This window comes from Dipteris shenzhenensis, chromosome 33 (assembly GCF_047967505.1).
Source record: "Dipteris shenzhenensis isolate YYH24624 ecotype China chromosome 33, Dip_SZ_1.0, whole genome shotgun sequence".
In the NCBI taxonomy this organism is placed as follows: Eukaryota; Viridiplantae; Streptophyta; class Polypodiopsida; order Gleicheniales; family Dipteridaceae; genus Dipteris; species Dipteris shenzhenensis.
The window spans coordinates 20,209,749-20,225,265 of NC_141628.1; the positions used below are offsets into that span (position 1 = coordinate 20,209,749).

The 15,517-nt window shown below is 41.0% G+C and overlaps 1 protein-coding gene across 3 annotated transcripts in view; it reads right to left on the bottom strand.

Annotated features, from left to right (window-relative positions):
• Positions 1 to 5,550: 5,550 nt before the first annotated feature.
• Positions 5,551 to 15,517, bottom strand: part of SAC3A (SAC3/GANP/Nin1/mts3/eIF-3 p25 family) — an 85,624-nt gene continuing 75,657 nt past the window's right edge. For 2 of the 3 annotated variants that reach the window (XM_087371517.1, XM_087371516.1), the window contains 4 exons: positions 12,259 to 12,389; positions 11,905 to 12,038; positions 7,404 to 7,639; positions 5,551 to 7,244 (listed from right to left, as the gene is read on the bottom strand). In XM_087371517.1, coding sequence (XP_087227643.1) covers positions 7,149 to 7,244; positions 7,404 to 7,639; positions 11,905 to 12,038; positions 12,259 to 12,389 — 597 coding nt within the window. In that variant the 3' untranslated portion in view covers positions 5,551 to 7,148. The remainder of the gene's footprint in view (positions 7,245 to 7,403; positions 7,640 to 11,904; positions 12,039 to 12,258; positions 12,390 to 15,517) is intronic. The other variant, XM_087371518.1, reaches the window with a different exon arrangement.

The following is a 15,517-nucleotide window of genomic DNA, read 5'->3' on the forward strand; positions in this document are numbered from 1 at the left end:
ATGAGTTGAGGTCCAAGTTGGATCCAAAGGCTGAGAAGTGCATCTTTATTGGTTATTCTCTACAGTAGAAAGGGTATAGATGCTATAACCCTTCTACACGTAAGTTCACAGTGAGCAGAGATGTTGTTTTTTATGAGATGAGCAGCTGGTATAAACCAGTAAATGTGATGATTGATGTAGATGCACAAAATGGTAATGCTGCACAAAATTCACAGCAGCAATCACAAAATATCAGTGGACCTGCAGTGTCCTCTAGCAGTGGTTCACATACTTCGCCATGGACAGGTAGATTGAGATCAGGAGAATCTCCTCAAAGCAATGCAGATAGTGGTACGTGGGTATCACAAAAAGGAAAAGAGAAGGTAGATCAGCCCATGTTTGATGTGAATGCAGGTCACTCTTATGTGGATGGTGAATCCAGTGGCTCAGAGCAGAGCATTGATGATGAGTTGGGTATTCCTTCTATTATTACACCTGGAGTAAGGAAGACCAGGGATGTTTTGAGAGCACCTGGAAGTGAGCCTATTTTGTGCAGGTCTACCAGGGTTAGGTATCCTGTGGATAGGCTGCAATATGATGGATTTACAGTCATTCACTATGCCTATATGGTCAAAGTGATACAGGAACCAGAACCCACTTCTTTTGAGCAAGCCATGGGAAATGAAAAATGGGAGAAAGCCATGGATGAAGAAATGGATGCCTTGGATGCAAATGCTACATGGGAAATGGTGCCTTTGCCTAAAGACAAGAATGCAATTGACTGTAAGTGGGTTTATAAGATCAAGCACAATGCAGATGGTTCTGTGAATAGATACAAGGCAAGATTAGTTGTCAAGGGGTATGCACAGACATATGGCATTGATTATGAAGAAACTTTCAGCCCGGTTGCAAGGATGGCAACCGTAAGAGCAGCCATTGCTATGGCCGCATCAAAGGGATGGTCTTTACATCAGATGGATGTAAAGAATGCCTTCTTGCATGGTGATTTGCAAGAAGAGGTCTTTATGGAGCAGCCAGCAGGTTATGTTCATGCTATTCATCCTGAGTTTGTTTGCAGGTTAAAGAAAGCCTTGTATGGCTTGAAGCAAGCACCTAGAGCATGGTCTGACAAGATAGGACAGTATCTTGTCACTATTGGCTTTCAGATTTCCAAGGCAAATTTCTCACTCTATGTGAGAAAAACAGAGAAAGGGATTATGCTGCTTGTCATTTATGTTGATGATTTGATCATCACAGGTGATAGTGATGAAGATATCCTTCATGTGAAAATGCTATTGAGGCATAATTTTGAGATGAAGGATTTGGGAGAGCTGCGTTATTTCTTGGGCATTGAGGTGATTAGATCACCAAGTGGGATACAGCTCTTGCAGAGTCAGTATGGATTGGACATGCTATGCAAATATGGGATGACAGGCTGTAAGCCTATTTTAGTTCCTTTGGAGCAGAATGTGAAGCTGAGCGCAGGATGCAGGATAGCTTCTGGAAGATCCTACTATGTACAGACGCATAGTAGGAAGTTTGATTTACATGACTATTACCAGGCCAGATTTGAGCTATGCTGTTGGGTTGGTAAGTCAGTTTATGCAGGCTCCAAGGAAACCGCATTTGGATGTGGCTAGACGCATACTCAGGTATGTGAAGTCCACATTGCAATATGGACTATTTTATGAGGCTGGGTTCAGATACAGTTGCATGGATACACTGATGTTGATTGGGCTGGTAGTATTTCTGATAGACGATCTACCAGTGGATATGTGTTCTCTTTTGGGAGTGCTGCAGTCACTTGGAGCAGCAAGAAACAGCCTACAGTTGCCTTGTCGAGCACAGAGGCTGAGTACAGGGGTGCAGCAATGGCTGCATGTGAGGTAGCTTGGTTGCATAAGCTACTCTATGATATGCATCAGTCTACAGATGGGCCAGTTGTCATTTATTGTGACAACATGAGCAGCATACACTTGGCAAAGAACCCAGTCTTTCATGCTAGAACAAAGCACATTGAGGTGCATTATCACTATGTGCGGGAGAAGGTTTTACTAGGTCTTATTGATCTAGTTTATGTCAGCACAAAGGATCAGGTAGCTGACATATTCACGAAAGCATTAGGCACAGAGAAGCTGCGCAAGTTCAGAGACGTGCTTGGTGTGCAGGAATTGGGATTGAGGTCGAGGGGGAGTGTTGAGATATCGAGCTCCACTCGCGATATGCCAGGGTGACCGTTGTGTATTTATGTCACCGACTTTTTAGCTGAAGATGCGGTTGGTACACCACCCACGAATAATAGCTAGATGACAGCTATCCTTATCTACTCTAGTTTGTGGCTCAGTTAGTATGCCACCTTAGTTAGTTGAGTTTGGTTTGAGACCCACATATAGGGTTCTTCTTTTTTCTTTGTACTTGAGTTCTTTTGGCTTTGACAACTAAGGAGAGGAAAACTGTTTTCAGCCTCCACCTTTGTGTGTATTCCCCCATTGTGTATGTGAGAAAGCTGTAAGTGAGACTCCTTCCCTCTCTCCCACTATCTTCACACACTACACATCAGTTATCTCAATTCAAATGTATGCACAAAGGGCTTTTCCAAACCAATATGCTTTCTTTTTTAATAAAAATTGAATTTCTATAAAGTATGACCAAATATAAAATTCTAGGATAACTCCTGTGAAAACCTCATACAAAAGCATGCAAAAAAGAGTTGAGGTTATCCAGAGCCTATGTCAAGGTTGAACTATCTTGAAATAATAACCTTGACATGAGGAACAATGGTTCATAAGTACTAAGGTGTTCTTATTTTTTAAATAAATCTTGGTATCTTTAACCTATTAACCACAAACACAAGGGAAAAAAGGGGCACGTGGCAGCTTGGAGGAGAAGAGCCTACCACGTGTCACAAAGAAGGAGCTCTTGGATGGAGGCTTGGAGAGGGGAGTAGGTGGAAAGACAAGAGGCAGCTTTGGGAGGAAGGACATAGAAGGTCCATGGAATGGAGAATATGGAAGTTGATCAGCTTTGGGAGGAAGGTCAATGGAATGAAACAAGGAGATGAAGCCTTAGATCCATGGGTTGACTTAGCCAAAATTTCAAAAGCCAATCCAATTTTCTAACGCAATCGACAGCACACATCATGACTAAATGAAATCTTGAAGAGGATGCAAGGTGAATTGATTAGCAATTTAAGAACCGATCAATGCATGTGCCAAAAGGAGCTTTGAGTGTTCAAAACATGCATTTGTTTTGGCCTTGGCCATTTCTCAATTACTTTTTGCTTGATCCGTTTCCTTGAGTCTGGCAAATCTTTCCCCGTACAAAGCATGTTTAGTACTCATTTTTTTTAATTTAGACTAGACTAGGTTCTCCTTTACTTGGACCCTTGACCAAAACTAATTAGGCATTCAGTAAAGGGGGCCACGTTATTGTATGATTTATGGTTATTGGTCTCATGCCCAGATAAGGCCAAGTGTATGGGCTTTGCATGCCCAATTTTTATAAGGCGCAAAAATCTCCTTGAACATTGAGATGAGCCCTCCTTTATACATATAAAAAGAAATTGCTTACCGACACCTTTATACACACAGGGTTGGATACTTGGTTCTACCTACTCAATGAAGTGTGTTCTATATCCTACCTTACCTTGGTTCCCTTTGCGTTATGTTCGACCATTGCTTCATAAAGATCGTCTCTCAATTGGAGTGCGTAGATTAGGAGTACTTCAGAGTACACTTCTTACTTTGGCTAGCCTCAATCTTGTAGATTAGGAATACTCTTCTTACTTTGGCTAGCCTCAATCTTGCATTCACCTGCCACCCTATTGATCATTTGCCTTTGATTTTGTACAATGGGTAGACCTTTGACACCAATGTCCATTGTGTTCTAGGATCCGACAAGTTACTTCACACTAGGTTCTACCAATGCATTGTGCTTGAGCCCAATCTTTACAACCACAATGTTGTTACATTGCATGGAAACGTGGTTACGAGAAGGGGTTTTTTCTATAAATATTTATCTCCTTACCCAGTGCATTTTTCTTAAGCACTTTGCATCATCCTTTGTGTCCTAGCAATTGTTTGAGCTTTCATGCATCCCTTTTCTCTTGTTGCACAACAAGCAAATTGGTGATCCTACCCCTTCTTCACGTTTGTGAAATGTTTCACACACCTTTGCCCTTGGAAAGCCCCTCTCAATAGTCTTTTATCTTTGTGCCAATCTTATCTTGACAATGCCTTGAGCTCCTCAAATGGGGAACAATATTCCTTGTGCAGGTTCTCAATTTAAAGACCACAAATCGGGAAGCACACATTCAAAACCGGTTCCTAAATATTCACACGTCATGTTAAAATTTTCATACATATACCCATCAATGCTTCTACATAAATCCCAATGTGAACAACAGTTGAATTCCAACTCCAACAAGATCTAAAGATGCCTTGAGAACAAGGGAAAGATATGCTCATAGGTTCTAAACTTTAGGTTTTTCTGAGAATAAGTGCGCAACTTCAAGTTTACTGAGAACAAGTGTACAACTTTGCTTTCCACCCATGCTTAACACATGGCATCGTGGTTTTTTTATTTGAGTTAATACTTGATACAAGCTACATTAATTTGAAATAAATTGATCTGAATCTTTATCAATGGATTCGGGTTACATTTTCCTTTGAACACTTTACCTATATCATTTGTTGGAAAGGTTCAATATTTATAATACATTATGTAGATATAAAGGGATGGCATATGGCAAGCACCAAAGCGTGCCATTCATGAGACAACTTTGTTCCCCCGCCCCCCCCCACCCCCCCCTTCTTCATTAAGAGGTGAATATGGAAAACCATATGGCTAAGTAATTGCAAAATCTTTAAGGCAAACATGGAGCTCAACTCTATCCCAATGGATTCAAAGAACAATTTAGTGCAATCAAGGCAGATTCCATAAGGTAATTGTCGATGAGCAATGAGTGAAAAATGAGTCTTCAATGCTCTTGTAAATAATAACCCTTTTATAATTTACTATTAAAGATTTTAAAAAAAGAATTTACATGTGGAGTTATCCAACAATTCCTATGATGTGTTGCCCTTCCCATGATACAAGGCATGTAGGTGTTCGACTACATATAAACATACAATGCAAGACTTGCAAGGTTACAATTGTCATTCGTGCATGTGAAACTAACTGTCATACCCCCCAACTTTGGGGCTCTTTAATCTACTTTGCTAATGGAATGATGCTCACATAACTTCATTGGGCCTCAAAAGTGCTTTGTGGACCTCCAAGAGGCATAATTACCCATTCCGTATGTAGTACCGTTCCCCCACCACTAAATGCATAATGACACATGCCATATGTAGTACTGTTCCCCCACCACTAAATGCATGGGTAAGAGAAAGCCAATCGCAAGCACATTGTGCTTGTGTTACTTTTTTTTTTCTAAAAACACGATTTACAGGTCTTTAAAAACCCAGGGACCCCTAAAAAGGCCCTATTTTGGCGAATGATGCTCCATTTCAGGTCCAAACTGAACACAGTCAAAGCCCAACTATGTCCACAGGTTTTTCATAAATATTGGCACATTTTTTGACATCATTTTAAATTCATCAAATCAAGCAATAATTGATCCTCCTTTGACCTGTTGTTATCACATTCGTAGCCTACACATGTGCCTCAAACCCTACAGCCATCCCTTACACGTCATATGATCCACATCTCAAAAAATCTTCCCATCCTTTCAATAATCTCACGCCAAACAAGCATCCCAAACCTCTCACATGTTTGATTGTATTTTATCTCATGTTCACAAACATAAGGCCGGCCAAAGAATGAATTAAATGTTTCTTGGTAGCAGCACAAGTGAGAACTTAGCTGCACCACTCAAACACAAATAGGAACCCCATATTCTGCATATATTGTTTCTAGCAAGGAGATGTGCATCTCTCTGTACCCAAATCACAGGAGCTTATTTTTCGACACCCAATCTCCTATATTTGGGGCTTTTGGGCACTTTGCAGGAGGTATTTTGCAGGAACGACTCCATATGACATCAATGGGCTGAAATTTTTCCACTTAAAGAACCTTGTGTAAACATGGTAACGTTGCTAATTTTACAGGGGCAGAAAATGTCCAAGAAAATTGGAGCCTGAGTTGATAGCTGCAGCAGCCCTGCAGATGGAACCGCCTATTTCCATTCTCTGTTTCTTGACCCAAAACACATCAATGGGCTGAATGTTTTTCACTTTACCAGACTATGAAAATACCCAGGCAAATCATTCACATCCGTGAGGTAGGCATGTCACTTACTCCAAACCACCCTTAAAGATGTCCTCTTTACTATGTTTTGATATACACAGAATCATAAACCAATCTATCATCTTAATTGGGCAGGAATATATGCTCACATTATGAAGGGAGCTGCTAAAGCCAATCATTGCAATTTCCAGCTGCTGCAAAAATTACACTTCCGAGGTTCACAGAAACATCAGGCACCATAAATGATGTTCGCGTGAACAGAAAAAACAACGCTTCCACTTAATATGGGAAGCTATGTGCTGCTCATCTTTGGCATTTTCAAACCAAAGCTATTCACTATCTTGTTCCAAATGATTTCTGAATGGTTGAAACAACCACTTCTTTGAAAATATAATTTGACTAAGATGTACAGCGTCATGCTCCCATCTGGTTATTCAACCAATGACTGGGGGACAAGAAGCAGCTTTAGAACTCCAACTTCCTGAAGTTCGGGGTACAAGTTACAGGTGAACCGCTTTCTTTTGAACAAATAAAATAAAATTACAGAGGAAAGGAATTGAGGGCTATCTTCATCCTGAAGCAACTCAGAGAAGTAAGCTGAGACGTTTTGCAACATCTTTCTGTGAGATCCAACATTTCCAGGAAACACTGATTCTTTCTTGTGGAAATTATTGGAAGAATTGTACTGCCAGCTGCATTGAATACTTTCTAAAGGGTAGAAGAGCCAAGCAGAAAACAAGTGATCCAGGCACATGGAGTTGCAGGCATCAGTTGCTTTTATCCTAGGCTTTTCAACATGTGTAGCAGCCCACGAGTATTCACTGCTTTGCAATGAATGAAGCATGAATCGTGTACTGTTCTGTCATAATGTGGGCTTTTTATAATACAGGCATGTGGCAGTCAACCTGGAGCCCTCTTCGTTATACCTGGGCAAGGAAGTCATTAACTGCAAGATTTGCATCTCCATGAGCAACAGCATCTTCTGGCTCAGGCATAAAAAGGCTTGTGGCAGAGGCCTGCATACAACAAGATAAGAAATATGAAATGCATGCATTTCAGAACCCACCACAGTGCCATCAATTTAGGCATCCACAGAGCATAAACAAATAGTATCCTTTAAACCGTACCTGAAGGACTTGCAAAACAGAGCATAAAACAAAACCTTTTCAACCTACCTTGCAATCGATGCACAGCTCTCCCCCACTGCTTTCATTCATAAGGTTGGCACCATGCGCCCGTAACCACTCTTCGCATTCATCGAATCCTTCTGAATCCCTTTCCAAGCCAGTTTCAGAAGATCCAATCCCAATAAATCCTAAAGTACGGCCGATGAAGGACACTGGTAAAGTAGGACGATAAGCCCGTGACATGCATCGTAAAGCCTCAAATCGCATCTTCTCCACATAGAGATCTGCACTCCCAGAAAATCAACTTAAGACTCTACTTCTAATGGAGCCACACACACACACAAAAACACACCTTTTTTTTTGTGAAATCCAGTTGTCATTATATTACAAAGACCAGTCCCAAGAAAAGGGACAGCCAATCACAAGTATCAAAAGATATCATTATATGACAAGAAGGCAGGATAATCTAGATCCCACACATGTAGAAGACAATCATAAAGCGATTGCCTTAAAGATGCCCGGAAGAACTGAGATTTACCAGAGAGGGATCACCAAAGACTCCATGGTTACGGTCCTTCCATAGAGTCCATAGTGCCCAATAGCAAACCCAATAAAAAAGATCATATCCCTGCCTTGCTGGATGAAAACCAAACTATATGTATATGTGTATACATATATTCATACGTTGATAGGCTAAAATCTGTAAAAGTTTTTTAGCACTGTTTATACTGGAGGGTAGGCACATAGTTGTGCACATAGCTAGTGGGTGGTAGTTTTGAGTTCATGAACACTCTCATCAAGAGATCTATACCGATGTAAATATTTTTTTGAGATTGTAAATGCTTTTTACAGGGAATTATGGCATATGATGATAATGCAATGCGGTTGCACCAGGGTATTCTAGAGCATGATATCCAGTGTGCGACGGTGTTTGTTAAGGGGAGACATGTGCTCTTCATGATTGTCCCGAGCCATGTGTATGAGGGCACTCCCAAAGCTTCCCCACAAAACTTAGACCAAGGCAATAATGCACCACACTTAGACTTTGCGCACACTAATGCATACCACAAGCACTTGGTACCTAATTGCCTACCGACTATCCCCATGTAAGCCCAATCCCGACACACTGGAAAAATTACAAGATGCCCTCAACAAAAAAACTATTGGTAAAAATGAAAAAGAGAGGTGGCTAATCAAGGATGGCGTGGCTGGAATCAAGAAAGGCATGCATGCAACTGTGGCTACGTGAGGATGAAGGGGAGCTTTTGGACTGCGAGCTGGAGCTACGTGAAGATGGCGGCTGGGAGCTGATCGGGTTTTTGCTGGAAGGATCTTACGTTGCACTTGATGAAGGTTTCTTGAAAAGAAGACGAACGATCAGATTCATGGCAGAGGCTCAGAATTAAGGAGAGGTTGTGTGAGCAGGAGGCTAAACATCCATTGCGTCAAGACCAATGTGGGTGACGGGTTCTAAGAGTCTTGGCGTCTCGGTTCATTGTGTGTGACGAAGTGAGTTTTGTGAGCAATGAAAGACTATGTGTACGTGACGGGTGTGGATTTCCGACTGCATGCTTGGCACAAATGGACTCCAAGTGCTCCGTGATGATGAGCTCCGTGGTGCAAGTGGCGCTTACTGAAGTCCTGTAAAGTCTTGGCTATGTAGTTGATGGTGTGGTTGGAGGAGAGGATTTTGGGCGATCGAGTCCATGAGCTCCACAAATTCTCAGAGCAAGAGAATAGTCGCAATGCTCAAACTATCATCATGAAGGTGAGGCCGTGTCCAAAGCTGGAAGAGCCAAGGAAGAGCTCTGTGTGTTGAGCAGAGGAGGTAGCTGTGTTGGATCGTCACGCAGCAGATGACCTTAGATGACGGGCTTTGCTGAGACGTGAGCTGTTGCTTTTGGAAGGGAGAGGAGCTTGACGACTGAGAGGCAGTAGCAGTTGATTGTGGCTGGAGGATTATGGGCATCGCTACTATGTGGGTGGAAAGTACCAGGCGATGGGAGAAAGGCAATATATAACGTGAGCATGAGTGAGGCTACAAGGCTGCTATCATCACATAAGAGAGTGCTTCGGACGACAGAGGGGTCAGCTCTGTGAGCAGAAGGATAACCTCGAGTTTGACTCAGATGTATCGGAGTGTTTTTTGATGGTTTTCAAGTTGAGGTTTTGTTTAGTGAGGTTCATGGAGGTTACTGGTCGTTGCTTCTACGAGTGATAGAAGAAGAATGGGTGGGGGTAAACTTGATAGATGAGAAGGATCTCCCTGAATGTATCTTGCATCTAGAGTTTTTTTAGGAGGAAGACTTTACAGTGGGATTATGTTTCTCAAATCATGTTAAAACTTGGTTTTGGGCCAAAGCTAGTTAATGTCATATATTGGCTCTACTCAGATTCCACTGCACAATGCTTTATAGGGAATCATTTGTCTGAGTCTTGGACTCTCGAACGCTCAGTTCGACAGGGATGCCCTCTCAGTGCTTTGCTTTATGCCATTGCTTCACATCCTTTGCTACTTTATATGGATCACATGGTTGATACTGGACAGCTAGAGGGGCTTCACATTTCTGGTTCACGACCCTTCATTGCACAGGCCTATGCAGATGATTCATTCTTCATGCCAAAGAATAGTCCTTTGGAGATTCGCCTCTTGATGGATACCCTTTCAGAATTTGGGTTAGCAGCTGGTCTTAAAATTAATTTTCAGAAATCAAAACTCTTGCCTCTCAAGCATTGTGACTAGCATGCTATCTTGTGGCTAGGCCAGATTGTTTATCCGGAAAACATAGTAAGACATTTGGGCTATCCCATTGGCTGGAAAATCAGCAATAAGCAACAAATGTCCTGGGTGGCAAACAAAATTCAGAACAAATTCGAATATTGGAAGATCTCCACTTGGCCTCTGCATGTACGGCTTCGAATTGTCCAGTCTATTGTTCTAGCTTATGTCCAGTTCTATCTTCCTCTATTACATTGGTCATCTCGAGATCTCACTTCCTTTATGTCTCAAGCCATGGAGATTTTTTGGAAAACAAAGCTTCATAAAAAAGCTTTACGGCTGCTCAAAATGGACTTGCTCTGCTCACCAAGAATGCATGGTGGTTTGAATATAATAAACATCAAATTTCATGTGTTGGCACGAAAGATCACTATGCTCAAGACATTTTTTGAACAAGAGCAGCCTTGGTCTATCATGTTGGCAATTTTGTGTGGACAAATGAGCACTAATGCTTATGGACACTGGCTAGTTGATCCATCGGAAGTAGTGCTTGGCAAATTGCAAGGTAAAATCCCTGGTTGTCCATTTTCTAATTCCTTGATTCAGGACTGGAAGCAAATACTCTCTCACATCAAATGGTCTCCCCATCCTGCTTCTTTAGCTTCCTCACTCAGAATGGAAAGTATTCATTCGAGTGCTGTGTTTTCCTCTTCCCTTGCTGTCCAACAACCCATCAGAGCTTACAATCTTATGAAAATGGGTATCCGGTTCATTGATGACGTAGTAGATATGCAAGGAAATATTCTCACTTTTCCAGTAGCATGTCGACAATACAATTTGGGGATGCATCATAGACCCAATTGGAAAGCTATTGCTGATCTCTTACTCCCTCTGATTCCGATTCCGACATTGAATGTCAGAGACAGGCTTCAAGATTGGCACCTTTGGTCTTCAAATACAAGCATATCCTCTAGGCCTTTGAATTTCTTGACTTCTATACAGGCTTATTGATTGATATTACCTCCTCCCTCGATTGCCCATCATGCTAATTCTCTATGGCATTTGAACAAGTCATTAGCCTGGTGGAAAGAAAGATTGCAATTGATATGGAAGTTGAAAATGCCTTTGAAGCAACGACTCTTTCTATGGCGATGTATTGTTGGTATTCTTCCAATAGGGGTGAAATTGGCTCAAAGAAGGATAGCTTCGCCCCTTTGTCCAAGATGTCATCTTACATCTGAGAGTATTCCGCATTTACTGTGGTTTTATTCATATTCCAAAGACCTTCTAGACAGAATCTCCTATTTCTTATCTCTCAGATTCCCAGCTCACAGGTTCTACAGGTTTTTCTGGATATATGGCAAACTATCAGCTTCTTTGTCACAGTATTCTCTTTTCTTCCACTGGATCAGATACTGGGCCTTATGGACCCTCTGGTTACAGAGCAATCAAGCATATCTAAATTCTCCACTTCAGCAACCATACGAGTTCTTCCGAGCCTCATTGCGGCAATCTTTATATGATGCCTTACATGAGGAAGATTTGGATGTTTCTTGTATTCAGCTTTTCTTTTACTGCTTTTGATGGATAGGGCTTTGGCTCTCTTTTGAGCTCTGCCCAGATGTAAATGAATGTATCATAATATAAGTATCTTGGTTTCAAAAAAAAAAAAAGTGTGTGTGTTGGGGGGGGGGGCAATGCTCGGGATGTTGATGCCACCATAGTAATAGAAAGTGTAAGACTGATAGGAGAAGTGGAAAAAATGACTGGCCTATTGTCCAAAATAGCACAACAAACAGGCAGCTACTAGATGCTAGAGACTTGACATACCCATCAAGCAAGTGCCCAAGTTTGGAGCTGTCCTGTAGAGCCTAAAGAAGGCTATGTAGTTTCCAGCAGCCACAGCAGCACGGACATTTAACGCATGCTTTATGGCTCCATCTTCCTTTGCCTTTCCAGAGAGCCTAAATGTCAAAACACAGCCATAGCAAGACTAGTATTCAATGAGAAGACCAATCAGATTATTTCCTAAAGAGATAAGCTAGTGATCGTGTTCCACATAATATCAGTGGTATTTACATTCAGACAAATTTCATGAGGTGTAATATTGTGTGGGGTACTGACTACTCAATGATGCGAAATCATGAAGCAAGCTTGATATTACGCAGTTTCTTTTGTACATACCTGGCCATAGAAGAAAGAAGATCTCGATTATTTCCATGTTGCACAATAATGTACAACAAGTTGTAAGCAGTAAATTCATAGTTGCATCCACTGATACCTTCAGCATACAAGCCCTTCAGCTGTGATTGACACTGCAAGAAAACATTACACAATTGTACATCAATCAAAAATCAAACGGACATGCAAAGGGGAAGAAAAGAGAAACACAGCACTGCAAGGTTTATCATGCATGTTATGTTGCAAATTTTTTATGATTGAAATGAACATCTTCTCTACCAGTAATGAAAAGGCCATGGTTGGCATCGAAGAGAAGCATCATTACATCCCTGGCAAACCTCAAAGTGCCAACCATTCAACTTGTGCTTAAGGGAACCTAGAGGGTAAGGCCACAACCCAAAGGAGCTAATTAAATTTGGTGTCATCTAGAAATAATAGATCGGCTGGTTATAAGTAGATTGCTACATTAAGCTGTGTATCAGGGATACTAATTTAATTTGATGCTATGAGCAAAAATAGGGAACAAGCGTCAGAATAAATTGCTACATAGCACTCATTCTCCTCAATTTTACATGTCAAATAGTAGGTTACTTTGGTCACTAGGACCAAGACTTGGTGATCAATGCCCAAGGTAGCCAAGTAGCTCTATGTCAAGGCATTTAATGTAGAATCAAAGGTCAAGGCATTCCAATCGCTCAATTAAGATTGAACATAGTTCTCTTACTAACTACCTTGCATGCTAAAACTACCTGAGGTGTCAAGGGTCCTCTAGCTTACAAATTGATTTCTAAAAAAATGACCAGTACATCTGGCACACCATATGTCACTCTAGGCTTTTATCTTAGTTAGGGTTGAGGGTTTCTTATAAATCTCACTCTTTGTATTTTCAACAATGTACAATTTATTTCAAGTGCTCTTCAACTAGAGTCACCCTCAGCAGCAATCTTGCAAACAAACATCTGTGAACCGTCATAGGCGACCAAGGATGAGCACACAAGAAATCTGTAAGCGGCTGCATACCAAGCCTTCATGAAGCCCTAAGAAACTTCAAATAACTCACGTTCAATGTCAAATAATTCAAGTATACCAATACAGTTCTATTACGTTCCAGTATGAATGCAGCATGGCCTCGGATAAATCGGTTGACAAAAGCCTTTGGAGACACCATATGATGATTTGATGCGGCCCAAGTGTGTAAATTGTTGTATATATTAGTTTGATTTTATGTGCGTAATGGTGGTGCGGCTTATGTTTGGTTTGCAGGTCACATGGTCAAACTAATGGTGAAAGACGAGGTTTTTTCAAGATGCTTGAGGAGTAGTGCAAGGGAACTACGGTTCCTAAGGTCCCCTTATGCACAGATGTGTAATTGACTCTAGGTTGTTAATTGACAAGGGATAGCCAATGAGGGTAGCAATCAATGGTGATCCCTATAAAAGGGCATAAGAGTACCCAATGGAAAGAAGCATAGGGAATTGATACTTGGTAAGATGCTAATTGTAGATAGAAGCCTTCTAGGGTCAAGGGGATCGACAAGCATGAAGATAATGATCACAAAAATACATAGGTCGTGTATGAAGTTGATGTTGATCGTTTGTGTGCGTTGAATAGGCTAGGAGAAGATTCTTCCTTGTGCACATGTGCCTCTCTTAGGCTGGAGGAGTTGCAACTCAATTCGTGGCTATAGACATTGGAGTATTACATAGATAATTGCAAGTTCATACGTGGATGTAGAGGTTAGGTTGTTACTTAGTAGTATCAAGAACTGAAGTATTTGAGCTCACGCTCAGATCCATGCTTTGTGAAGCACACATAATGGTAGCAGACTTGTGGGTAAAGCGTAAGACATTGTGAGTCGATTATGCTTTGTTTGGTGGGATAGAGATTGTATATCCAATTGGTTGACAGGTTCAAGGATCAAGCACATGGAAATAGAGCACATGGTTATGTTGTGAGCTAGTCAACGATCACTTTGGCAAGAGCATATGACTCATGGGAACAGAAGGTGCTACAGCGTACAAGAGATTCCCATCGTACTGTAAAGGAGAAGCTTGCCATAAGAACGATCTAATGAGTCACCGTCCGATCATCAAAGTTATTATAGTTTGTGACAAACAAAGGCAAATGTACACAATTTATCAACAGCAGCATTTGATGGCTGTATTGGTAATAGCTTAGGCAGCGTCTTGAGTGGACATTGGGAATTGATACAGAGGTAAATAGAATGAGGCGAATCTGCAGTTCTAAAGAAGTTGACCTATGCAATCTATATACACATGTAAGAGATACAAAGGTTTCAAACGTTTGTACACATTTTTTAAAAAGCCACGATAAAAGGAAATAAGAGCTTTGTGGACGTTTTGATTAGAGATAGATGGCATTTTGTCCTTGCAGTAAAAAGCTTGAACACCACCTTTGAGAAGACCAACTTTGTATTATGGAAGATGGCCACTAATAATCGTCATGAATATTCCATGAACTTTACACTTTGTTAAATCCCAAGTTCATTGCTCACAATGGATTTAATTGGGTACTTGTGAAAACGATCCATTCTCTCAATGGCCAACTCCGCATCTTAGAGACTCAAAAATTCACCCAAAATCTGATCGAAACTTTGAATAAGTTCCTTGCTATTCGAAGGTATAAAGACAATAGGTAACACCTCAATACTAGACCTCTTTACACCATTTAGAATGAGAGCATCAACCACACGGCAATGCTAGAGTTGATTTGATGAAGATGACATTCTACAAGCATCTTGGATCTTATGCAATAACTAATCATGGCCTCACATGTATCAATTCAGAAAACGAAAAGCATGGAGTTAAACAGTGTAACTATTCATAAACGTTTTCTAAGCTTAGTAAAAAGAATAGGATTTTAATAAATGTTAACTTTCAAAATAGTAATAACAAGCGAGTACAAGTACTCGTGAGCACTGCCCTTAGAGGGACGAGTTTTGGGAAGACACGGAGAGAGAGAGAGAGAGAGAGAGAGAGAGAGAGAGAGAGAGAGTTGGAAAGGAGGGAGAAAGAGGAAGAGAGAAGAGAGAGAGAAAGAGAGAGATGTCATTCAGAATAGAAAGAGTAATAGGTGGCCTAAAATAACTAGAGGGACACTTTTCTTAAGGAGCACTTTTTAAGAAAAGTGTAAGGAGAGCATTGCCTGTAAATAAAAGAGGAAAGAAAATATCCAGCAAGGAAAGAGACTTTGCTAAAGAAATGGAAGTAGAAAGAGACAATCCTTTTGTGGATCTCATAGG